This window comes from Panthera onca, chromosome D4 (genome assembly GCF_046562875.1).
Source record: "Panthera onca isolate mPanOnc1 chromosome D4, mPanOnc1 haplotype 2, whole genome shotgun sequence".
Taxonomy (NCBI): domain Eukaryota; kingdom Metazoa; phylum Chordata; class Mammalia; order Carnivora; family Felidae; genus Panthera; species Panthera onca.
In genome coordinates this window covers 29,930,381-29,958,107 of record NC_138351.1, presented here as the reverse complement: position 1 = coordinate 29,958,107, position 27,727 = coordinate 29,930,381, and the positions used below count along the sequence as shown (strand labels likewise).

General features: G+C 37.3%; 1 protein-coding gene across 5 annotated transcripts in view; it reads left to right on the top strand.

Annotated features, from left to right (window-relative positions):
* FANCC (FA complementation group C) overlaps positions 1-27,727 on the top strand; it is a 272,673-nt gene that overhangs the window by 163,339 nt on the left and 81,607 nt on the right. For all 5 annotated transcript variants that reach the window (XM_060609885.2, XM_060609886.2, XM_060609884.2 and 2 more), the window contains 2 exons: positions 14,087-14,200; positions 15,086-15,150. In XM_060609885.2, coding sequence (XP_060465868.2) covers positions 14,087-14,200; positions 15,086-15,150 — 179 coding nt within the window. The remainder of the gene's footprint in view (positions 1-14,086; positions 14,201-15,085; positions 15,151-27,727) is intronic.

Below are 27,727 nucleotides of genomic sequence, written 5' to 3'. Positions count from 1 at the left end.
TGGCTCCACAGCTGTTCCAGAAATGACTTGAGAGAGGAAGAAAGGAGAATGGTTTGACTTTTATGGTGGTTAGAGGATGGACTTGGGCAGGAGTTGCCATGTGTAAGCCACAGGAAAGAGCACCGAGGCTTTCTTATCAGCTTCCTTGTTAGCTGTTGAGATATAGAGCAGAAGGGGAAAGGGAGCAGTGGGACTTGAAAGCTCATAGCAATCTGATATCAAAAGTGGATTTAAACTCTTTATAACAGAAGACTTCAGTAGTAAACGGTGTCTAAAATGATAGAACTAGAAAAGATCTCCTGGAGGTTCACAATGAGCTCTGAGGGCTCCAAAACTTAAAAATCAGGTTGAGGAAAAAGTACCAGCAAATTAGACTGGATGAAGAGAGAAACGTGTATAGTGTAGTATGCCACCAGCTAAAACAAAAATGTTTCAAGTGAATGGAAGCCGGGGACACAGTGTGCCCACACCGGCTGTGTGCCCCACCCCACTGTGGCATGTGCTGGGTGTGTGTAGAAGGTGGTGGCTCTGGGAGAAGAGCCAACACCTAGGATGCTGCTGAGGAGGTGAGCAGTCTAAGGATAGAGGTGGGTCCGTTGGTTTGCATCATGGAGTTTGGATAAGTGAAATGGTAGAAGCCAGGTTAGAGAAGACCGGGGAAGAAATGTGAGGTGGGGAAATAGAGAAGGCAAGTTTAGACAGCTTCCTCAGGAGACTGCTAAACAAGGAGCAAGAAATAGGCAGTAATTAGGAGGGAGATGTTGGATTAAGGAGAATTTTTTTTTAAGTTAGATCTTAGAGCATGTTTATGAACTGATGTGAACAGTCCAGTGATGATTCCAGAGAGCATGAGGATCACTGCTATAGAGAGTCCTGGCGAAGAAGGTAGTAGGGGGTCAGAGCCCACTTGGACACCTGTACTTTGTAGGAACAGAGACACACTTCTCCCCTTCAGAATACGGGGAAAGACAGAAAACGGGGCTGTTCGTATAGGTAAGTTTATGAACTGGTTGGTGACGATATGAGAGAGTTCCAGGCTAATTGCTGTTTTCTCAACTATGAGACGAGGTCCTTAGCCAGGAGTTGTGGAAAGGGGGCAGTGGTGTGATGAGAGAGGAGGAGATATGAAATAATTGCTCAGAAAGTTGTGGAGCAAATTGACCACAAGCATAGGAGGGCTGTGAGGCAATGCTGAGCCCATTCGTGGTGTGTGGTGATGAAATCAGAGCCAGAGCAGGTGGCTCAGGTGTCTGATGTTCTCACCAGTATCGGGTGTGTGGGGTCTGGTGGAGACAAGGTAGAGATGGGTTCACAGGGTTGGGATTTTACAAGGCAAGTACTTCACGTCAGGGTGAGGGTGGCAAGCAGGGAACTGAGGGTGCTTGCAAAGGAGTGATCATTTAAGCTTGGCAACATGGTTATTAAACACGTGACCTGCTTACAGTAAGTATAAAGCGTACGTTTCTATGTCTCCCTACCTATGTCTTTCTATAGTATGTGATTATAGATATATTTCAATGCCATTGTTTGAATCATTCATACTGCTATTTTAGTTCAGGCTTATTTTCTAAAGCCTTTTGATTTTGGTTTTTGGAAAACCAACTGTATTTCTCCCCCTGCCTCCCCTCCCCCCGCAGTGAGCAAGCAAGAGGTTCTGTAAGCAAAAGTAAAAGTTGAAGACTTTGTTATGATTGGACCTGTGTTTGGAAATTCTGTGAATTGTGTTATGTCAGCATCCTGCTCATGGAATAGGCTATGTAAACAATGGGTGTTGGGCGGTTCTATGAATGAGCAGCCTTCCTTCTCACTTAACACACTTAACCACTGCAATTCTCCAGATTTCTGAGTGTTTATTTCATAGTAAAAAGGGCTCTAAAAATACCAGGCCAGTTAGGTTTTTATTGTAGATCATTTCATTGAAACTGCAGTGGGACGTATAAATTTTAAAAAGAAAAAAAAAAAAAAACCCTGAAAACAGGATTTTGAAGGAAAAGCTACAGAAATCTGTCTGTAGTAATTTGTTTTGGCTATGGATGTGAAAGTGTAAAAGAGATGTGGGTAACTTTGCTTCATCTTAATTGAGATCAATTGGTACGTTTAATTGATCTACAAAGGATTTGAATAATAGCACACCAGAATGTCCAAATACTATGCAATCATGACAGTGTTGCATATACCAAGTTTTAAATTAAAAGAAATTCTCTTTTAGAAGTTGATTTTCAATTTATTTATAACATTATTTTTTTAATTGTAGAGGCATGTCAGACCATAGTTTTGAGTGTTCAGAATGAAATGAGAAAAGGATTAGGGTGGATTAAGCATTAGGACAAGGGACCAGGACCACAAGTCATACCAGGAAAGATTATTAGTTGGGGTATGCAAGCTAGACATGAGACCCGGGAGCACCACAGGGAGTAGAAGTTAGTAGGAAACAAAGGATAACCTGTAGAGAAAACAGACTCAAACATTTCATTGTTTCATACTGCCAGATAACAACAGGGATAATAAGTTGTATTGATTATGAAGATTAAAAGTATGGACAGGAATACAAAATACAACGAAAACTAACATTTTCCTTTCACTGGGCAGGAATTTTTGCCTTCCAGGAACCCTGACCTTCTTCACTGGCCCTGTGGACTCTCTGACAATGTCCTCTCCCCAGAAGCAAGGACAGCTGAGGTGGGAGGGAGGGTATTTTGAAAATGAAGTCATGATAGGAGGGAGGTGGGGCAAGAGCCAATGAGAATTTTTTATGGAGAGGCCTGCATGAAAAATACCAGCTTGCGTGCATCCTGAAGCTGTGGCCACAGTGACACCACACTTGCTTTCCTGGGAACCCCAGAAGACAGACCTTAGGGAGAGAGAGTGCAAATCATGTCTCTAATTTGGAGACATTGAAAATATTTAAGTTTGATAGAAGCAATTGTTAATGTTTGATTTGTAGGCAGATCATGAAACAGAATGCATCAAAGACTCCTCTCTCTCTCAGTCTCTGTCTCTGTCTCTTCCTAAAATGGGCAACTTGTAGATATTCGGTCTGTCTCAAAGAAATTGGGTCAGCCCTGGCACTGAACCATGAGAATTAACATTTATTTAGCACCTACTATGAGCCAGATCTCTAGCCGGGTGATTTTCCTACCTGATTTCTTTCAGTCCTCCTAACCTTGAGAGGTATTATTTTCTCCATTTCAAAGATATCTTAGAAACTGAAGCTTAGTGACAGTAAATGATTTTCTCCATTGAGCAACAGAGCTGCTAGGTGAACCTAAGTGTGTCTGACTCCAAGTTCCGCTCTGGGATATTTCCACTCTGAACGTATTCTCATTCAGCTGCTTGAGTAATCTTACTACATGGGATGGTGTAAGGCTTGTTTGGATCGTTGTTAGAATAGATTTTGGATCAGAGAAGGATTAACTCCAGCAAAGGTAGGGAGGTGATAGGAAGATGTGGGCTTCTGTCTATTGTCTCAATTTTCCCCCCAGTGCATAAAAGATAAATACACAGGTGTTCAGGTTGTGGTCAGCTGCTAGAGTGGTGATCCTTAAACTTCACAGTGCAGTGAGGTGGGTGGTGGTCCTCTTGGAGAAGCTCTATACCCAGAGGTTTTGATTCAGTGGAATGTCTACATGGTATTGAGAACCAGATGATTCTGATTGAAGTGTCTTCACATCACACCAGGAGAAACACTGAGGTAGGCGACCTCATTTTCACTGGTTCTTCCTCGGTCTCTTCATCTGTTTCTTATTTGATTATGAGATGATAAACCTGAAGATGATAGCCCCACTGTCAGATGAATGTATGCAAGACCCAGCATTGTGATGATTCAGAGGGCAAAAGGCGGACCTTGACCATGATAATGAAGACAGAGAAGGTTAAAGATACCCCAAACCCAAGAACTGGGTTACTTGACTGTCTGTTATATTCCATCGTAACTCAAACTGAGATTTACGACAGAGCAGCTACCAATGATCAGGGATGTGCTATGAGCCCAACACTCTGTGCTGGCTGCTTCCCATGCATGTACCTATCTTAATTTTGTAACAAATGTATACAATCAACTTTATCATCTGCATTTAATAGAAATGGGAACTGGGGAGGCTATTTAAAAAAAAATTACCCCAAGATCATATAGCTAGAATCAAAATCAAAGTCTTCCTTTTTCCTTCCTTTCCTTTTAAAATTATACAAATAATACATCAGTGTAAATGTCTCACAGACCAAAAAAAAAACCAAACAAACAAACAGAAAACAATTCAAACATAGGAGCCTTCATATCCCTCCACAGAAGAAATATCTGGTATCAACTGACTGTACAGATAGTCCCCAACTTACAAGGGTTCAACTGACAATTTTTGACTTTATGATGGTATAAAAATGATCACATTCAGGAGAGACCATACTTTGAATTTTGAACTTTAATCTTTTCCGAGGGTATCAGTGGGTGATCGATCCTTGTGATGCTGGGCAGTGGCAGCTCCCAGTCAGCCAGCAATTGTGAGGGTGAACAACCCCGTACACTGACCAACATTCTCTACCCACATGGACAACCATTCTGTTTTTTCCTTTCAGTACAGCACTCCATAAATTATATAAGATAGTCAACTTTTAATTATAAAATAGGCTTTGGGTTAGGTGATTTACCCCAACTGTGGGCTAATGTAAGTGTTCTGAACACATTTAAGGTAGCTCTGGCTAAGCTGTGATGTTGGGTAGGTTAGGGGTATTACATGCGCTTTTCGTCTTATGATATACTTAATGGGACATAATGCTATTGTAAGTCATGGAAGATCTATAGGTCCTTCTAGTCTTTGCATTTATATATGAAAATACATTATTTTTTTATGTTTCTTTTCACATAAATGGAAGTATGCTGCATGTGTTATTCTGCAACTTACTTTCTTCACATAATACTAACTTCTTTAATTCTTCCATATCAAGTACAAAGTCTGCTTTATATTTTCAATAACCCCATGAAGGGGCTAGATCAGTACATAGTTTCTCAGCACTAACCTTTACTTAAAAGAGTGCTGAGTAATAAATCCATTAGTTTTAAATGGTAGAATTTCAAGTTTTCTCAGGAAAAAAGCAATTGTACTCTATCCTCTTCCCTGATTTGGAGTCATATTTGAACTTTAATACCTCACAGTGTATGGTTTATGAGAATGGCAAAATAATCAATGACTACTTATTGAATCTTGCTTCCTAGTTTCTTGAACCATACTTCCCCATGTAATAGGGAAAGGTGTTTCTCAGTACCTGTTTTGTATGATTAATTTTCTTTCATAGTAAATTGCTCACTAAATTAGACTTTGTCCACTTTGGCTTAAGTAGATACTCATTCTAGAAAATTAAAAATCATTTAATAGTTTCAATATTGAATTGAAATAAAAGGAACTATGGTAATTGCAGATCTATTAGATTGAACCTTTCATACCCAAATGAGACTAATAAGACTGTTAACTGTTGGAAACAAATTGTCGTGTTCCAAGTTGGATACTGGCATTGTTTAGGTTAATTTATTCAGACTAGTGTTTTGGGTTGAAAGAAATAATGTAGTAAGTTCTTTATTTTTAAAACTTTACTTTTATTCTAAAGGAATAGTTTTGTGTGTGTGTATGTGTGTGTGTGTGTGTGTGTGTGTGTGTGTGTGTGTGTTGAAGTTTATTTATTTATTTTGAGAGAGAGAGAGTGCACATGTGGAGGAGGGGCAGAAAGAAAGGAGTGAGAGAGAATCCCAAATAGGCTCCACACTGTCAGCTGGGAGCCTGATATGGGGCTCAATCCCACAAACTGTGAGATCAGACCTGAGCCAAAACCAAGTCAGGAGCCTAACCAACTGAAGCACCCAAGTGCCCCTCAAAATTATGTTAAATTAAACATCTGATTTTTAGAAAGAACATACTAGAAATAAATCCATATCTTTAACTTAGGACTCATTTCTTCTTGATTTGGATTATAAATTACGCTAGTATCTGATGGTATGACAGTTACGTGTGCCAGTTGCATTTTGAAATATTTTTTAATTCTTAATTTATAGAAATAACAAAAAAATACTGTGGAAGCTTGTAAAGTGTTTTTAATTTACAGAATTCTAAATAACTTCAAGCATTTGTATCTTATTTCTTTCTAGTTTTATCAACAACAGTGGGTATGCATTATATCATAATATGAAAACAGTCTGCCTTATAATTTTAGATAAGGATTTCAGATTTTAGAAAAGTTAGCAGTGAAACTACATCACCACAATGATATTTTTTCCCTGAGAAATCTCAGTATTATGGGTGCTTCAGACAAACAGGCACAGAATCATTACAATGGTGTAAAATATTTAATTCGCTTTATCTCACTTTGTCTCTTAGAACCTTTATCCAGAAGTAATTTGCAGAATTTGTAGTTCTGCCCCTTGTGTATGTGTCTCTGAATAGCACCTTGTTTAGTGTACCTGCTTTTGAACTTCATGGAAATGGAGTCATGCTGTGTGTTTCTGTAATTTTATTCTTTTCCTTAGCATATGTTTGAATACTTGCTTTTCTCTGTGAGTTTTAGACAAGCTTCAGAAGTTCCACCAAACAAAAACCTATTTAGGATTGTTAATGGCACTCCATTGAGTTTGTATGAGAATTTACTTCTTCATGACATTGAATTTTTCTTGCTGAGGCTATAAGTATATCTTTCCATTTAGGCAGGTCTTTAATATATGCTTTTTAAAGTTTTGTAACATTTATCTTCTTTGTTGTTTTGTCGTGTAGTACTATGCACAGAACACTGCTGGTCCATTTTACTTTATAGAGGATTTTTCTTCTTTTTCAGTGAAGTAATATATTTAGGTGGTGCTTAGATGTTAGTCCAGATTCTAGACTGTGTTTCTTGTCAGGGGGCAATGATAATTTAAGATTGTGTTATTAAGAAAATTAGCCAGTTTTCACTATGGTATCTAATTTAGGAAACTAAATCACTTGCAATGATATAATTAATTGGGAATTTTAATATTATTTAAGTATAACAAACAGGATAATAACATAAATGTTTTACTAGATATTTACATAAAATGCCATGGGAATATAAAAAAAAAGTGACTAATTCAGTATTTGGGCACATGTATTTTTATACAATAAAGGAACCTGCCAAGTATTCAAAATGGTAGCAGTTCTATTGGCCGACAACTGATAGACCAGATGCTTTGGTAAAGGCTTGAGAGAAGATAAGATTAAACATGTTGTGCTATACCTTGAGGATTAAATTTTTTGGTCAAAATTTATTATTTTATCCTGTAATGAGGTCACAGAGGAATCCCGCAGTGATTATATTGTTCAGTAACTGTAAATGAGCAATTCATTCTATTTATTTTTATTAAGCTAGTGTTTATTTTTATTTTTTTTTCTTAATTTTTTTTATGTCTTTATTTTATTTTGAGAGAGAGACAAAGTGCAAGCAGAGAAGGGGCAGAATGAGAGGGAGACAGAATCTGAAGCAGGCTCCAGGCTCTGAGCTGTCAGCACAGAGCCCAAGGTGGTGAACCCACAGAAGTCTGACGCTTAACCTACTGAGCCACCCAGGCGCCCCAGGCTAGTGTTTATTGAATGCCTATTATGTGCAATGTAGTGGGCTAGCTTTTGCTCTAAGGAATATAAAGATAGTAAGACTGTCCCTTTCTTGGGGAGCCGGTGGGCTAATGAGTAGAAGAGGAAACAGGTAACTATGGTGCAAGGCAGAACTTGGTAGGCACTGTCAGAGAACTACAAATAGGATACCATGGAGGTTTCAGGAGAGTACGATTTCATCCTGTCAGGCACTGGAACAGGAGTTTGGAGAAAGATGGGTTTTTGAAAAATATGTGTAATTTTGGCAGCTAGAAATGTGTGGAGGTTGTTGGATTTCTCAGGATAAGGAAATGGTATGGAGGTGGGAAAGGGGAGGATGAATGTGGTGACCAGCAGGGAGCCTGCTGTCACCAGAATGCAGAGATCAAAGAGAAAGACCAGGAGAAGTAAGTTTGGCCAGGTGAGCTGAAGCCCTGTGTGGTGCAGGGGCGGGAGAGGTAGGGGGTGAGCTGTGCTGAGGCATCCAGCAAGGGCTGGGAGCAGGAGGATTGACAGGAGTATTTGCCATGTGTCTTTGCTCTGCCTACTATGGCCTTTCCCATAGTTCTTTCCCACCAGTTCTCTCTCTCTTTCCCTAGTTGTTTTCTCTGTCCGTCCCATTACACAGCCTATCTTCTCTCTTTCCCTGCCTCCTTCCCCTCACTCTTGCTGTCCTTACCCAGCTATCAGAATCAGCCCAGAAGTCATCATCTCTGGGAGCACTCTGAAACCCTACAGTTGGAATTAATCATTACTTCCTCTGTTCCCACAGTGATTGTCTTACCCCCTCGTTGTAGCACTTACTGCATTCTGTCTTCTATTACCGCTGTTTCCATCTCCGTCTCCCTTCCATGGGCTGCAGGGGCTTCATTTCCCAATACCGTAGGAGAGTGGCTTGAATACAGATCATACTCAAAATGTTTGTTGAATGAATAAGGGATCTTTGTTTAAACAGTTTTTTATTTATAGTATGTATAAAGAGCTAGATGCAATAGAGACCAAAGTGATGGAAATTCTAAACGACTTTAATGATCAGATGAAGAAATTGTTTGGAGAAGCATGAAATATGTGCTCTGTCTCAGTTCAAGAAGATTGACCACAGTTTGGCTCTCCTAACCCTCTGCCTGAGCAGAAACCACAGCCCTTCTTCCACAACCCAACAGTGAGCCAAACCACAGCCTCATTGGTCCAACTTTCCTAACCCGCTTGTGAATGTGCTGCCTGTTCAAGATAGAGCAGATACAGTGAGGTGAGGACAAAAAGAGCACCTGAAAACAAGGGCAGTGGATTTTCCTCTGGTTTATTTAAAATGTCTCTCCTTAATGAAAGTTCACCATAAATGGTATAAGCATTTTTAAAATGGCTTTTTAAATACTAGCAGAGTTCTTAAAACTCCTGCATGAATCAAAATTGGACTTCAGATGTTTTGCCCACAGCTGTGTTCATTACTGCACCTTCCACCCTTGAAGGATCTTAGACCACAGCCAGGATGATTGAATGATTTGCACTTTTTCTTTAAGCCCTTCAAGTCAGAGCCTGTTTGTTTACATTCATGTCCTTTTTGTTGATATTGATTCCTGTATTCAGAAACCCAGTTCTTCATAAGTTCATTAGTAAAATGAAAAGATTGAAATAGAGAATCTCCAAGACTGCTCTGTTGGCATTTACAAAAGAATCAATTATCATACGACTGTAGGAATGAATTTTTGTCCAGGCGTTAGATGCCTCCAGAATCTTGAATGGTTTTGTGTTTAATGGTTTTCTGGTAGCCACTAGGTGGCAGTAAAAAAAATTCTTAACAATGAGAAGTGCTTGTCAGTTTTTAAGTTTACTTTAAAGAAGAGATTTGAAGGTCTAAAGTTTGAGGTGTCTGGAAGTTATGTAACCATAGCCAGACCTCAGTATGCTGTTTCTCAGGACCTATGCTTATTTTATCCAGGAATAAAACTCTCTTGGCCCTCCATAGCAGTTTGTATTAGGGAATTATGGGAAAAACAGACATTAAGTTAAAGCATGTAATTTTATTTTATTTTTTAAATTTTTTTACATTTATTTATTTTTGAGAGACAGAGTGAGACAAAGTGAGAGTGGGGGAGAGGCAGAGAGAGAGGGAGACACAGGATTGGAAGCAGGCTCCAGGCTCTGAGCTGTCAGCACAGAGCCCGACGCTGGCCTTGAACCCACAGACCATGAGATCATGACCTGAGTCGAAGTTGGACGCTCAAGAGACTGAGCCACCCAGGCGCCCCGCATGTCATTTTATTTTACAAAACATTTTTTATGATAAAAAGTAAGCCGTAGAGGATCTTAAGCTGAAGACCAATCAGATTTGCATTGTTATGATAAAAAAAACTATTCAAGCTGCCTCATGCAGAGTGGATATAGGGAGGTTCCTTATATAAGTTTTGGCCATAGAGTAAGTAACCCCAGCTTTGGTAATAGTAGAAACTTTGGAAATGCAGATAGTTTAAAGAAGAAATTTTAAATCGCTACTAGAAAAAAATCCGTTTTAACTATTTGTTACATTTCTTCCTAGCATTTTTTTTCCATACAAAATTAAAATCACATCAAACACAGTTTGACACCTTGCTTTTTAAATTGTTACATTGTCTTTTCCTGGGTCATTAAATATCTTTTTACAACATAATTCACACTGTTGGATAAACCATGATGAATTCAACCAGTTCAGTGTTGTGTGGAGTACTTTTGTTGCTTGCAGTTTTTCACTGTTATGAGTAATCCTGCTTATGAACCTAAAACATTCATTAAGATATATTCTTGGAAATTAAATAACTGGGTTAAAGGATATGAATTTTAAGGTTTTGGCTACATAACATCAAGTGACTTCCCAGAAAGGCTTTATAAATTTGTGCTCCCAACAACAGCAGAGTACCCCTCTCACCACATCCTTGCCAACACTGAATATTACAGTATGGGTTTTTTTGTTTGTTTTTATTTTTTAAACAGGTCAAGCAGCGGGGTGGGGAACTAATATTTATAGCATTTGATTTTTTAAAAATCAGTTTCTACCTATATCATTTTGGGAATTTAGGCCAGGACAGGTCTGACAATTAGGTTGTTTTCATTTTTCCAAGACCTTAGGTGTTGCATAATACAGGCATTGTGAATACTATCTAGGGAACTGTTTATGGCTACTTTAAACATTCTCAGGAATTAGTTACAATCCTTGGTCACCCCCTCTGAATCTATTGAATGTCCTAGATTTTTTTTTTTTTTTAAACTTTCATTGGCTCAGCTACCAAAGTAACTCCTGCACTTTTGGGAAGCCAGCCTCCACTCATTGGTCCAAGGCCCAGGATGTGAGTGCTTCTGGGAGGCACTGGATTTATAGGGGAAAGCCTTGGCATGGTTTTCCTTAGGATCTACAGTCGTAACTGATTCTTAACTGTTGCAGCCTTGAAATCAGTTTCCTTCTATTGTACATACACTGCATTACTTTTTATGCCAACTAGGTCTGTAGTACTTTGTGCTTTAACTTTTTAAGGGTCAATCGTGTGAATTATAATGATAGTAGCCACCTGTTTATAGGTGGCTTAATTGAAACTTGCTTAATTGAATTTTTATTAAAAATTTGATTTATGGGATTTTAACTGAGATGCCATACTTAGAGAACTTAGCACAATATTTCACACATGGAAAGCACTCAGTAAATTTTAGTTGTCTTAACTGTTAGAATTCCCTCAAGAAGTGACATTTAAACAGGTCTGGAAGAACCTTCATGGCAGAGAGAGTAGGACATCGTAAAGTCCTGAGGGGCCAAAGAGCCTACAGCCCTATGTAGCTTCAAACAAGCCAGTGAGGGAGAGTCAGCCTTTGGTGTTTTTGATGCTTATTAAGTGTGATGGTAGGTGAAATTTATTATATTATTTTATTTCCCTAGGTTTAGTCCTATCTAAGTATATGTGTATGGACTCACAAATTTAGATGCACATACACAAGTTTATTTTATCTTGTAATGTGTATTTACAGAATGCAGTGCAGGAGTTAAGAAAAAAAATAAAGTGGCTTATTTCCCTGTGAATATATGAAAAACCACTGAGTTGCATACTTTAAAGAGTAGACTTAATAGTATATGAATTATATCTCAATAAAGCTACTACTAAAAAACAAAATGTTTCCAAGTATAACACTTTTTCAAAAAGTAAATTTTTTTTCCTGAGTATAAAAATAGTACACATACATGCATAGGAAACTGGAAAATATACCAAAGTAGAAAGAAGGAAAAATATAGGGGTGCCTGGGTGGCTCAGTGGGTTGAGCGTCAGACTCTTGGTTTTGGCTCAGACTGTGATCCCAGCGTTGTGGGATCAAGCCCTGTGTCGGGCTCCGTGCTGACCGTGAAGCCTGCTTGAGATATTCTCTCTCTTTCTCTCTCTCTGTCTCTCTCCGTCCCTCTGCCCCTCTTCCTGCTTGCACTCTCTCCCTCTCTTAAAGGAACAAAAAAAAAAAAAAAAAAAAAAAAAGGAAAGAAAGAAAGAAAAAATATATGTCCATAATAGTACGATCACAGAGACTATTAATATTTGATGATAGTTTCTTCATTATTTTTTCATTTCCATGTATGGTGTGGATTATTTTTAAATTGATGAGATTGTTTCTGTGTATTAAAATTTGCATCTTCCTTTCTTCATTTAAAATTGTAGTATAACCATTTAAAATGCTCTCATAAATTCTTTATGAACATTTTAATGGTTTACAATGAGCCACTGAATGAGGGTATGATAAATTAGTCTCTGCTGTTAGACATTTTTCACTGAGAAAGAACATTGTAGTGAACATCTTTTGAGTATAATCCCCATCGTCATATTTAGGTTTATTTCCTTAAATGTGTGCCAGGTACATTAAAACTTCTGAATGCTTTTAAAAAACCTTTAATATATATTTTCAAGTTGATCTCTATAAGGCAGGCCTCTATTAATCTATAAGGCGCCTTTGTTCAGGTTATAAACCTCTGGGCAGACATAGCCCTGGCAGTCCAAGCTTGGGGTGGGTTATAGGCTGTGTTATACCCACTCACACTCTCTGGGGGTGCCTCAGTGTGGTTCACAGCAGCAGGATATATGGATACCCATTTATATTTTAATAGCTCACATAGAGTACCTGTTTCAGAGAACCCAGATGAGCATTTGGTATTTAGGTCTGTAAAAATCTTTAATTCATTAAGTGAAAAATGGTATGTTAATGCTTAAATTTACCCTTTGAGTTTATGAGGGTGAAGAATTTATCCATGTGTTTCTTGCACGTTCGTATTTTGTCTTATGAATTATCTGTTCATACTCATTTTTTATGTATGTTCTTAGTGTTTGTCATATGATATTTTGCACAAGAATTTGACTACTTATGGTTATATGTTATTGTTAAAATTCTTCCTAGGTTTTGCTTATATTATTTTCTGAAGACACAAGATTTTATTTCTATTTAGAACAACCAATGATTTGCTCTCTTAATTTTCAGTTTACAAAGTTCTTCCCCATTCATTTTTTAAAAAAAATTTTTTTGATGTTTATTTATTTTTGAGACAGTGTGACACAGCATGAGCAGGGGAGGGGCAGAGAGAGAGGGAGACACAGAATCTGAGCAGGCTCCAGGCTCTGAGCTGTCAGCACAGAGCCCGACGCGGGACTTGAACTCAACAAACCATGAGATCATGACCTGAGCCGAAGTCAGACCCTTAACCAGCTGAACCACCCAGGCACCCCTTACTTCATTTTTACATTGATCCCTTTAATTTACATTAAGTTCAGGTATATTTTAATGAATGACATAAGGTACAAATCTAATTTTTTAAAATATTTTTCCCAGAGCACCATTTATTAATTCATAATCTTTCCCTAGTAATTTGTGGTGTGTTCCTTGTCATGTGTTAAATTATTGTATCTACTTTGATAAAAATATTTTGCTGAGTTAAAAACAATAAAGATCACATTCTTAATATGGGTAAGCATTGTTCATTCATTATTTTTGCTTCACTGTTAACATTTGTTTAAAATGATCTATTTTGGGGACACCTGAGTGGCTCAGTTGGTTGATCATCCAACTCTTGATCTCTTGATCTTGAGCCCGTGTTGAGCTCTGCCCTGAGCATGGAGCCTGTTTGAGATTCTCCCTCTCCCTCTCTGGCTCTCCCTCTCTTTGGCTGTCTCTCTCTCTCCTTCCATCCCCCCCTCTCCTTCTCTCTGTCTCTCCCTCTTTCCCCACCCCCCCAGATGTTCTCCCCCACCTGTGTGCTCTCTCTTGCTCTCTATAAAAATAAAGAGAAAAAATAGAATAGTAAAATAAATGACCTATTTTAATATGATAATTTTAAGGCCAACTTATTTCTTTATATCTTGAATCCATATGAACTGGGTATTTGGACAAACTAAGGTTACTCCTTTCATAGAGATCACCGCATTTACAGAGGACATGGGTTCTAGGCATTATATGTAATAAGCACATGCCACTTGCACTCACTTTTAATAACTTTTTCTGTTTATGTTTTTAAGGGCTTGCTATCTCATGTACTGTCAGCATTCAAATTTGATACAAAAGAAGTTGGTCTTTTTATTCAAGGTCTTGGATATGCACCTGCAGATTACTATTCTGGTTTGCTTAAAAATGTGAGTATTTTTAATGTATTGAAATTTTTGTTGCTTAATGTACCATCTGCAAAAAGGGTAAATGGAAATATTTCACTCTTCCAGGAGAGATGTTTAACTTTTCTCTGTTTATCTCTTCTTACCTTGGGCAGACTTATAGCCATATAAGGAAGAAACCTGAGGTGGGAGATTCTGAGAAAAAAGAGGGAAACCAGGAGAGGTTATTCTAAATCACCCAACCCCTTTCTTCTCTTAACAGATCTCATTTATTCTCTCAAAGATTTTTGGAAGAAGAGATTTCCTTAAACAATGTAAACACACCCTTTTACTGTTGGACGCATTTTGTATTTAAAATTCCTGATAGGAATTTATGTTAAAGCAAAAAATTCAATAAATGACAGTGTTGTAAATAGTGTTATATATTCTCATCTTAGTATTAAAGCTATGTTTTCTTCTGCCTTGAATTTTAGCCAAATTCAAGAAATTTTAATTTATGATCTTAACATAACTCTTCTAAATAATGTTTGTTAACTTTTCTGGTCTTTTGGAAACTTTATACATAAATAGAATTTTTAAAAGATAAAGTACTAAATTAGGCAAGAAAAAATAAGCTAACTTTAATGTGGTTTTTTTTTAACGGGTTTGGTTTTCTTAGGAAATTAATGATCTATTGTTCATTTGCTTACATTGGAATGCAGAATAACAGACATTAAAAATAAAATCCAGGTTATTTGTAAATGTGACTTGGCACTGCTTTCTTTTCATTTTGACAAAGTAAAACAAGGAGAGGACGGGTAGGGGAGAGTAGGGAATCTCAACGGAAATATCACTCACACCAAGAAAAATAGAACTGATGTAATCCTGTTTTGCAGTGTGAGTTAACCTGCAACTGATTTTGTTTTACAGATGGTTTTATCATTAGTGTCTGAACTCCGAGAGAATCATCTTAATGGATTTAACACTCAAAGGCGGTAGGTGTTAAACTAAACATCCCCCTTCTCAAGTTTCAAAATGTATCAGTTTGGTTATGAGAGAAAAAATTTATAATTCTTAGGAAAATCATGTCATAGTTACAGTTATATTCTGTGTGAAGAGATTATTTATACATGGCAAATTTGTGAATTTTATGAAACTTTCTTTTTTAAATCACTATTCTTTCAGCTTTTTAGGGCAGTAAGTCATGCAACGTCCCTTGTGACCCTGAGTAAAAATCCCTACACATACAGTAAGGGATACACAAACAAAGGAAGGACTCAGTTCAGAGAGTGTGTGTATGTGTTTGTGTTATACATACAGTATACATACACACACAAACAGTATTTCCAAGGCCACAGATAGTTGATGTGCATATATGACTTAATACAGCATCCTTTCTTAATAAAAACCCTCAAGAAAGTTGGGATAGAAGGAACATACTTAAGCATCATAAAAGCCATTTATGAAAAGCTGACAGCTAATATCATCCTCAATGGGGAAAAACTGAGAGCTTTGCCCCTGAGATCAGGAACAGGACAGGGATATCCTCTCTCATCACTGTTGTTTACCAGAGTGTTGGAAGTCCTAACATCAGCAATCAGCCAACAAAATGAAATAAAAGGCATCAAAATTGGCAAAGAAGAAGTCAAACTTTCACTTTTCACAGATGACGTGATACTCTACATAGAAAACCCGACAGACTCCACCAAAAGTCTGCTAGAACTGATACATGAATTCAGCAAAGTCACAGGGTACAAAATCAATGTACAGAAATCAATTGCATTTTTATACACCAATAATGAAGCAACAGAGAAATAAAGAAACTGATCCCATTTACAATTGCACCAAGAACCATAAAATACCTAGGAGTAAACCTAACCAAAGATGTAAAAGATCTGTATGCTGAAAACTACAGAAAGCTTATGAAGGAAATTGAAGAAGACACAAATGGAAAAACATTCCATTCTCATGGATTGGAAGAATAAATATTGTTAAAATGTCAATACTACCCAAAGCAATCTACACATTCAATGCAATCCCAATCAAAATTGCACCGGCATTCTTCTCAAAGCTAGAACAAACAACCCTAAAATTTGTATGGAACCACAAAAGATCCTGAAAAGCCAAAGTAATATTGAAAAAGAAAGCCAAAGTGGGAGGCATCACAATCCCAGACGTTCGCCTCTACTACAAAGCTGTAATCCTCAAGACAGTATGGTATTGGCACAAAAACAGACACATAGACCAATGGAATAGAATAGAGAACCTAGAATTGAGCCCACAAATGTATGGCCAACTAATCTTTGACAAAACAGGAAAGAATATCCAGTGAAAAGAAGACAGTCTCTTTAACAAATGGTGCTGGGAGAACTGGACAGCAACATGCAGAAGAATGAAACTAGACCAGTTTCTTATAGCGTACACAAAAATAAACTCAAAATGGATGAAGGACCTGAATGTGAGATAGAAAATCATGAAAACCCTAGAGGAGAAAGACAACAACCTCTTTCACCTCAGCCGTAGCAATTTCTTTACTTGACACATCTCCAAAGGCAAGGGAATTAAAAGCAAAAATGAACTATTGGGACCTCATCAAGATAAAAAGCTTCTGCACTGCAAAGGAAACAATCAACAAAACTAAAAGGCAACCGATGGAGTGGGAAAAGATATTTGCAAATGACATATTGGATAAAGGGCCAATATCCAAAATCTATAAAGAACTCACCAAACTCCACACCCGAAAAACAAATAATCCAGTGAAGAAATGGGCAGAAGACATGAATAGACACTTTTCCAGAGAAGATATCCAGATGGCCAACAGGCACATGAAATGATACGCAATGTCACTCATCAGCCAGAAAACAGAAATCAAAGCCACGCTGAGATATCACCTCATGCCTGCCAGAGTGGCTACAATGAACAAATCAGGAGACTATAGATGCTGGTGATGATGTGGAGAAATGGGAACCCTCTTGCACTGTTGGTGGGAATGCAAACTGGTGCAGCCGCTCTGGAAAACAGTGTGGAGGTTCTTCAAAAAATTAAAAATAGAACTACCCTGTGACCCAGCAATAGCACTGCTAGGGATTTACCCAAGGGATACAGGAGTGCTGATGCATAGGGGCACATGTACCCCAATGTTTATAGCAGCACTTTCAACAATAGCCAAATTATGGAAAGATCCTAAATGTCCATCAACTGACAAATGGATAAGGAAGATGTGGTTTATATATACAATGGAATACTACTTGGCAATGAGAAAGAATGAAATCTGGCCATTTGCAGCAATGTGGATGGTACTAGAGCTAAGTGAAATAAGCCCGGCAGAAAAAGACAGACACCATATGTTTTCATTCATATGTGGATCTTGAGAAACTTAACAGAAGACCATGGGGGAGGGAAAGGGAAAAAAAAGTTACAAACAGAGAGGGAAGAAGGCAAGCCATAAGAGATTCATAAAACTGAGAACAAACTGAGGGTTGATAAGCGGTGGGGGAGAGGGAAAAGTGGGTGATGGGCATTGAGGAGGGCACTTGTTGGGATGAGCACTGGGTGTTGTATGGAAGCCAATTTGACAATAAATTATATTTAAAAAAAAAGAAACATAATATTCCAAAATCTAGACTAAACAAATCAAATAGATTCAAACAAATTAAAAGGCAACTAATCACATTACAAAATGTTCTTCACTGTGTAAGAGAATTCAAAGTTGTCTTCATTGGTGAGCATTTCATTTTTAACGAATTATTAACTAAGAGAAGCTGGGAACAAGGGACTTTTGTCCCTTTTTGTTTTTGTAAAGCTATTGCCAATTAAAGCTATATCACAAATTGTCTTTGCCTTCAGCTTATAGAATCCTTTGGATCTGAACTTTAAACTATAAAACTCTTAAACAAAAACACTGGAGAAAATCTTAATGACATTAGGTTTGGCAGTGATTTTTTTTTTTTTTTTTTTTTTTTTTTTTTGGATAATGACCCCATAAACATAAGCAACCAAGAAAAAGTAGATAAATTGGACTTCATTAAAATTAAGAATTTTTATGAATTTACAGGATATTATCAAGAATGCAAAAAGGCAACCTAGTGAATGAGTGAAAACTTTTGTTATGTATCCAATAAAGGATTAAAAAATCTAGAGTATATAAAGAACTGAAACTCAACAATAACAAAAAGCTCAATTCAAAAATGGGCAATAATTTGACAATAAAATATATTATAAAAAACAAAACAAAACAAAAACCCCAAATGGTCAGTAGAGTTGTTTAAACACGTCTCAAAAGATGATATAGAGCTGGCCAATAAGCACATGAAATAATGTTCAACATAACTAGTTATTAGGGAAATGCAAATCAAAGGCACAATGGGTACCACATCACATGTACCAGAGTGGTCTATCATTTAAAAAACAAACAAACAAAAAAGACAAATAATAAATGTTGGCAAGTAAGTTAAAAATGTAGAGCCCTGTGCATTGTTGGTGGGAATGTAACAAACTATAAAGATGATTCCTGAAAGAATAGTCTTGCTGATGGGAATGTAAAATGGTACAGCCATTGTGGAAAAGCTTGGCAGTTCCTCAAAAAATTAAACATAGACTTAAAATAAGACCCAACAATTCCACTCTTAGGCATATATTCAAAAGAAATGAAAGAAGGGACTTGAACAAATATCTCTCCATACACCAGTGTTCATGGCACCATTATTCACAATAGCCAAAAGGTGGGAACACTTCAAGTTCCCATCAATGAAACATGAAGTGGAGAAACAAAACAAGGTATATAAGTACAATAGAAAATACTATTCAGCTATAAAAGGGAATAAAATTTTTGTGTATGCAAGAATATGGATGGACATTGAAAACACCATGCTTAGTGAAATAAGCCAGACACAGAGGGGCAAATATTGTGTAATTCTATTTATATGAAGTACCTAGAAGAGGCAAACTCAATAGAGACAGAAAGCAGAACAGAGGTTATCAGGGGCTGGAGGGAATGGAGTTACTGTTTAATGGGTCTATAGTTTATGTTAAGGATACTGAAAAGCTTTGGGTATGGATCATGGTGACAGGTACACAGCATGTGAGTGTATTTAATGGCACTGAATGGTTACCAAATACAAATGATTAAAATGATAACAATTATGTATGTTTTACTACAATCAAATAATTAAGCAAGAAAAAACCCCAAAAATGATACCAAGTGTATCTCCCTCAAATGACTAAAATTGGGAACACTTACATCAATATGTGTTGGAGAAGATCTAGAACCACTGGATCTCTCATCTGCTGTCTGTGAGAATGTGAAGTGGTATGACCACTTGGTAAACAGTGTAGCAGTTTATTATAAAGTTAAATATACACTTGTCATATGACCCACCACTCTATTCTTGAGTATTTACTCACTACAAATGAAAACATAGGTAGTCACAAATATTGCTATACAAATATTTCTTTAAAAAAATTGTTTTAACGTTTATTTATTTTTGAGAGAGCGAGAGAGAATGCGAGCAGGGAAGGGGCAGAGAGAGAGGGAGACACAGAATCCCAAGCAGGCTCCAGGCTCTGAGCTGTCAGCACAGAGCGCGACACAGGGCTTGAACTCATGAACGGTGAGATCATGACCTGAGCCAAAGTCAGGCACTTAACCAATTGAGCCACCCAAGCACCCCTCTATACAAATGTTTGTATACAAATGTTCATACAAATATTAATTTTGTAATAGTTCAAAACCAGAAATGATCCAAAGGTCCACCTTAACTGGATGGATTAAACAAATAAGTATTGTCTGTTACCACCATTTAAAAAATGAAAAGGCAAGTTATAAACTGTGAGAAAGTAATTTCAAATTATGCATCTGATAAAGGGTTCCTATCCGGAATATATGAAAAACTCAGTAATAAGACAACCCAGTTAAAACAATAGGCAGGGGCACCTGGGTGTCTCAGTTAGTTGAGCATCTGACTTTGGCTCAGGTCATGATCTCCCTGTTTGTGAGTTCAAGCCCCGTACCGGGCTCTGTGCTGACAGCTCAGAGCCTGGAGCCTGCTTTAGATTCTGTGTCTCCCTCTTTCTCTGCCCCTTCCCGGCTCTCACTCTGCCTCTCTCTCTCTCTCTCTCAAAAATAAGTAAACATTAAAATTTTTTTTTAAATAGGCAAAAGATTGGAATACATGCCATCAGAAAATATATACAAATGGCTAATAAGCATGTGAACACTTGTATACAGATATTCATATCATTATTCATAATAAACAAAAAGTGGAAGCAACCCAAATACCCATCAACTCATGAATGGATAAACAAAATATGTTATGTCCACACAGTAGAATACCGTTCCTCAGTAAGAAAGGAACAATCTATTGATTCACACTGCAACATGTGTGAACCTCAAAACATTATGCTTAGTGAAAGAAGCTGGTCACAGAAGACCATATATTATATGATTTCATTTTTACCAAGTGTCCAGAATAGGCAAATCTATAGAGACAGAGTAGATTAGTTGTTGCCTGGGGCTAAAGATAGGAACAGAGATTTACTGCAGATGAGCCCAAAAGATCTTGAAGTGATGGAAAAGTCCTAAAAGTGGATCATTAGTGGTAATAGTTGTCCATATATAAATTATACCTAAAAAGTAATAAGAAGAATTCAAAGGGGGACATAGAAAACATTTACAGTCATTTATTTACATGTCGGGTGCAGACTTTGATTTTACCTTGAGATGAATGTTGAATAATAGAAATTTATTAAGAGGGGTACCTAGGTGGCTCAGTCAGTTAAGCATCTGACTTTGGCTTAGGTCATGGTCTCACAAGTGGGTTTGAGCCCCATGTCAGGCTCTGCACTGATAGCTCAGAGCCTGGAGCCTGCTTTAGATTCTGTGTCTCCCTCTCTCTCTGTCCCTCCCCTGCTTGTGCTCTCTCTCTCTCTCAAAAATAAAATAAAATAAACATTGAAAAAAATAATTAAAAAATTGAAAAATTTTCTTTAAAAACAAATTTAGTAAGAGACTTAAAACATCAGTAAGAGGCAATGTGTATGTACTCTATACCATCCTCCCAAAATATGTCAAGTTGACGATTTTTTTAAAAACTCAACTAAGAACAAACAAACAATAAAACAAAAACACTGTTAAGTGGAAAACATCAGCCACAGAATTGGGAGATAATTTGCAACCTGTAAAACAGATAAAGGATTAGTATACAAAGTATAGTAAGCCTCCTGCAAATCAGTCATAAAGAGGCATACACTCCAGTATAGAGATAGACAAGAATGATGCCTGAGTGGCTCAGTGAGTTAAGTATCTGACATGGTCATGATGTCACAGTTCGTGAGTTCGAGCCCTTCATCTCTGTGCTGACAGCTCAGAGCTTTAAGCCTGCTTTTAAAAATTTTTTATAATGTTTATTTTTGACAGAGAGAGAGACAGAGCATGAGGGGGGAAGGGGAGAGAGAGGGGGAGACACAGAATCCAAAGCAGGCTCCAGGCTCTGAGCTGTCAGCACAGAGCCCCACACGGGGCCCAAACTCACAGACTGTGAGATCATGACCTGAGCCGAAGTCGGATGCTCAACCGACTGAGCCACCCAGGTGCCCCAATAAAAAAATGTTTTTAAAGGAATGGACAAGAAATATAAGCAAGTTATTACCAAAAGAGGAAAACTAAACAAATAAACATTTAAAAAATTCAAGAGTGAGGTCAGCAAGACAGAATAGGAAGCTCCAGTTCTTGTTTCCCTTTGAAAACTCCAGAAACCAATTAAGAAGTTACAATACTCCAGGCAAGCTCAAAGTCAAAAATGGCCATATTGAAATGGGTAAGAAAGCCATTTTATACCAACCACTGTAGCCCTTCCCCTAAGCTGGCTCAGCTTGGTGGGACTGGGAGGAAAATTCTAGCTTGCAGCTTGTCCCTTGAGGGAGAAAGAAAAGAATGGAATATGTTCAGTGTTCTTGCTTTTGGGGGGGCTGCCTGAGGGACTGCCTCAGGTAACTTACCTGACTCTGACCACTGATGGGGAATGAGCAGACTTTCAATACCTGGAGAGCGTGAATGTTAGAGAGCCCTACGCTGCTTTTTGTAGCCCCAGGGAGCTGGCAGTGCTGCAGATGGAGGTTGGTGTAAGGAGAAAACACCCAACTCACAGCTTCTGTCTGGGTGGGTTGGGGGGTGGGAAAGAAGAGTAGAATGTGTATCTAATGTTCCAGCTTCTGAAGGGGCTACCCTAGGGATTGGTTTTTGTCTCCCCTGACTTGAAGCAGCCCACTTTGAAGGTCAGAGGGGCTGCAGAGAACAAAAACTTAGTGGCTTGTTGTGGCACCAGAGAACCTGCAGTACCACAGACAAACACCAGAGGGAGGAAGAGATTGCAAACTCCTGAAAAACTGGCAAGCTCTCTGGGAAATTACATAAGCCCAGAGAAGACACATCCCCAGAAAAGATTCAAAGGACCCCCAGATTCTCTCACCAGGTTGATTAGTGAAAGTTCCCCCGTACAAAGCCAGTGCATAAAGACTAGAAGAAGTGGCTTTCTTCAATTGCATAAAACACAACAAAAAATAAGGCACACAAAGAAACAGGTAAACATGGCCCAAAGGAACAAAATTAATTTGCACAAACCTACCCTAAAGAAATGGAGAGCTATGGATGAACCACCTGACAATTAAAAATAATCGTCCTAAAGGAACTCAATGCACTACAGTAGAATACAGATAAACAACTAAATTAAATCAGAAAAATGTGTAAACAAAATGAGAATATCAACAGATACAAATTATTAAAAACAACCAAACAGATATTCTGGAGCTGAAGAAAAAAATAACTGAATTGAAAAATTCACTAGAGAGGTTCAACAATAGACTGATCAAGCAGTTAACTTGAAGACATGTCACTTGAAATTATCAAATCAAGGAATAAAAAGAAAAAAGAATGAAACGTTAATTAAACCATAGAGCTTATGAAACATCATCAAGTGGACCAATTGTATGTGTTGTGGGAGTCACAGAGGAAGTGAGAGAGAAAAAGACAGAGAACTATCAAATCTGAAGAAGGAATTAGACATCCAAATTCAAGAAGCTCAAACTCCCAACTAAAATAAACCCAAAAAGACCCATGGCAAGTTATGTTGTAATTAAACTGTCAAGAGACAGAGAATGTTGACAGTAGCAAGAATACAAGCACATATAAGGAAACTCCAGATTGTCAGTGGATTACTTAGCAGAAACATTAAGGCCAGAAGGGAGTGAGATGACATAGCAAAGTGCTAAAACAAAAACCTGCCAATCAAGATTATTATATGCTGCAAAGTATCCTTCACAAATGAAGGAGAGGGGTGCCTGGGTGGCTAAGTCAGTTGGGTGTCTGACTTTGGCCCAGGTCATGATCTCACAGTTTGTGGGTTTGAGCCCCGCATCAGGCTCTGTGCTGACAGCTAAGAGCCAGGAGCCTACTTCAAATTCTCTCTCTCCCTCTCTGCCCCTCCCGCTCTCACTCTGTCTCTCTCTCTGTGTCTCAAAAATGAATAAACATTAAAAAACTTGAAAAAAAATAAAAGGAAAGTGGAAAATTCACAAATATGTGCAAATTATACAACACATTTTTGAACAATGAGTCAAAGAAGAAATCACAAGGGAAATTAGAAAATATGTTCAGACAAATGAAAACACAGTATATCAAAATGTATAAGATGAGGGAAAAGCAGTACTAAGAGGAAAGTACATAGCAGTAAACATCTTGTTTAAAAAAGATGATCTTGGGGCATCTGGGTGGCTCAGTTGGTTAAGCGCCTGACTTTGGCTCAGGTCATGATCTCATGGTTTGTGAATTTGAGCCCTGCATCGGGCGGCTTCGGTTCCTCTGTCTTCCTCTCTCTCTGTCCCTCCCCCGCTTGTGCGTGCATTCTCTCTCTCTCTCTCTCTCTCTCTCTCAAAAATAAACGTTTAAAAAAATAAAGATAAAAGATCTCAAATCAGCAACCTAGCTTTATACTTCAAGGAAGTAGAAAAAGGAGAATAAACTAAACCCACAGATAGCAAAAACAATGAAATAGTAAAGGTTACAGGAGAAATAAACTAAAGAGAGAATGGGAAAAAAACAAAGAATTCGATTTTTTAAAAGATCAAGAAAACTGTCAAACCCTTAACTAGACTAAGAAAATCAGCAAGAAGACTAAAATAACAAATATCAAATGAAAGAGAAGGCATTACAACTCATTGCAGAAAAATAAAAAGAGACTACTATGAACAATTATATTGCAACAAATTGGATAATCTAGAAGAAATGGATAAATTTTTTATAAACATACCAAGAGTGACTCATAAATTTAAAAATCTGAACAGATCTACAACAGGAAGGAGAAAGCTCAGAAAAGCCCAGAACTGGATGGTTTCACTAGAGAATTCTACCAAATATTTAAAGAATTAATACCAGTCCTTCTCAAACTCTTTCAAGAAATTGAAGAGGAGGGAACACTTCAAAACTCATTTTATGAGGCCAGCATTACACTGATACCAAAATCAGATAAATACACTACAAGAAAAAAAAACTGCAAGCAATATTCCTGATGAATATTCATGTGTAAAAATCCTCAGCAATATACAAGTCAACCAAACTCAGCAATTAAAAAGATTCTGCATCATGGTCAAGTGGGATTTATTCCTAGCATGCAAAGTTGGTTCAACATTCAAAAACCAATTGGTGTAGTACACCATATTAACAGAATGATGGACAAAAACAAATGATAATTTCAATTAAAGCAGAAAAAACTATTTGATAAAATTCAACATCCTTTGATGATAAGAACATTCAGTAGAGTAGGAATACAGGGAACATACTTCAACAAAATAAAGACAATGTGTGAAAAGCCCACAGCTAACATCACACTCCATGGTGAAAGACTGAAATTTTTTCCTTCTAAAATCATGAACAAAGCAAGGATACCCTCTCTCACCACTTCTTTTTAACACAGTACTAGAAGCACTGGAGCCATTAGGCAAGACAAAGAAACAAAAGGCATCCAAATTTTAAAGAACCTCTTATTCTGCTTATACATGACATGATGTTATATGCAGAAGACCCTAAAGATTCCACAGAAAAACTATTAAAACTAGTAAATTAACTCAGTAAAGTTACAGGATACAAAATAAATACTCAAATATCACTTGTGTTTTATACACTAGTGAGCAGTTTTACAAAGAGATTTTTTTTATATATAAAAAGCCCATTTACAGTAGCATCAAAAAGAATAAAATGTTGAGGAATAAACTTAAGGAAATGAAAGACTTATATGCCGGAAGCTACAAAATGTTGCTGAAAGAAATTAAACATGACACAAATACATAAGAGGCATTCCGTGTTGAGGGACTGGAAGACTTAATATTGTTAAAATGTCCATACTACCCCAAGCAGCCCATAGATACAATGCAGTCCTATTAAAATCCGAATGGCATTTTTCTTTTGCAGAAATAGATTTTTAAAAAAGTCCTAAAATTCATATAGAATCTCAGAAGACCCCAAATAGTCAACAACCTTGAAAAGAGAAACAAAACTAGAGGCCTCACCCTTCCTGATTTCAAAACATATTACAAAGCTAGTCATTAAGCCACTTTGGTACTTGTATAAAGCCAGACACAAAGACCCACAGAACAGAATAGCAAGGAAGTGGCAAAAAGATACCCGTAATGTCATCATTACATAAAGTTTTAAAACACTCAAAACAATACACACATATAAAGTAAAAGTGTTAAAACTAGACAGAAAGAGGGCGCCTGGGTGGCTAAGTCTGTTGAGTGACTCTTGATTTAAGTTCAGGTCATGATCTCATAATTCCTGAGATCAAGCTCCACATCACGCTCTGAACTGACAGCTCAGAACCTGCTGGAGATTCATTCTCATTCTCATTCTCTCTCTCTCTCTCTCTCTCTCTCTCTCTCTCTCTCTCTCTCTCTCTCTCTCAAAAATAAACATAAAAAAAAAAAAAAAAACTAGACAGAGAGGACTCCCATCGTTAGGGGAGTGCTAACTCCTAGGAAGGGGAAGAGAAAATGAGACAGGAGAGGGTGTTTCAACTGTAACTGAAACATTTTTATTTCTTTAAAACGTCAACTAGAAATATCACTAAAATGTTAGCATTGTGAAATCATGGCAATGAGTGCACAGTTGATGTTATAGTAATTCCCTATGTTCTTCTATACATAATTTTATAATTAGACTTTTTAAAAATGAAAATACAGTGCTAGCTGGCAAAATACCAAAACTTAAAAGAGAATATTCATAATAAAGGAATAATTTCCTGCCACAGGGTCTTATTTCCAAAATGGCAGTTGTAGTTCATGAAAAAAAATCATTTTTAATCAGCCTTAGATTGCTTAATATTGATTCCTCTCTGCACTCTGCAGTATTTTTTCTCCTTTACAGTGTCTTTCTGCACTGTACCCATTATTTGACTATACTGGTCTTTCAGATTCTTTCTTCAGAATGTGTACTTTTCATTTTCTCACCCTCAGGACAGAAGAGGACAGCAGTTCAGAAAGGCATCTAAACTCCATTGACCACAATTAGGAAAGCCTGCTGGAAACTATTAGCTAATATACTCTTTACATCTGAGAAATTTCCATTTGTGCCAGATTGGCTCATTTTGTGGGGCAGGTTAATTCCCGAGTTTATGATTGCTTCTTCAGTAAGGATGTATGTTTTTAAAAAAAATAATATGCACATTCCCTGGCGCAGAGCAGTTTTCTGAAGGATGTCCATGCTGGCACCCAGCTGGCAGTAGCAGCAAGGATAACATGGTGATTAATTTGGTAATAGTTTAAAAACATTTTTAGTCAAAGCAAATCATTGATGTAATTAGTAGAACTCTTAACTGAATTTACCAAGAATATGAGGTGCATATGCTAGTAGAATGTCCTTTGGACACTGATACATCTGATACATTCCTAATTTGCTCTTTTGAATGGTGTTTACTATGGAGTCTTAATTTTTAGAATGAATTTTAGAATTCAACAAGAAATTTTTGCAGGTATTTTTTTGAATGTGTTGAATTTTTAGAGAAATTAAATTAAGTTCATTTATAATTATCAGAAGATTGAATTTAAAAAAGCAATTTGATGCTCAGCATTCTTTTTGAGTCTCTTTATGAGCGTTTAAAGTTCTACTTTTAAGACCTGAAGCCAGGAAGTTCTGTTCTCCATCCATAAAAGAACCTGGATCCCTTAAAGCTTATGTGAGACTCAGAACTCCACATCTACAGCTCTCTAGTGAATTATAAATCCAACCAAGTGTGTTCTCTTGTCTCAGTTAGAAACTGATTTCATGAAATCAGGTAGTGAAATGCCATCATGATAACATTTGAAAGAGCTGCCAAACATGCTGGAGCCATTATATTTGTTGCTGTCATAACTTATAATAATAACTAGAATATGCGTCATAACAATATAAATTTGCTATATATATATGAAGTTATCTGTGCATTTCTAAGATTTAAAAATCAAAAAAGTTGAATAAGAATATAGCATAGTGGGCAAACTACTTTCCAGTACACTTGAATGCAGATATTCCCATTATTTATGAAACTT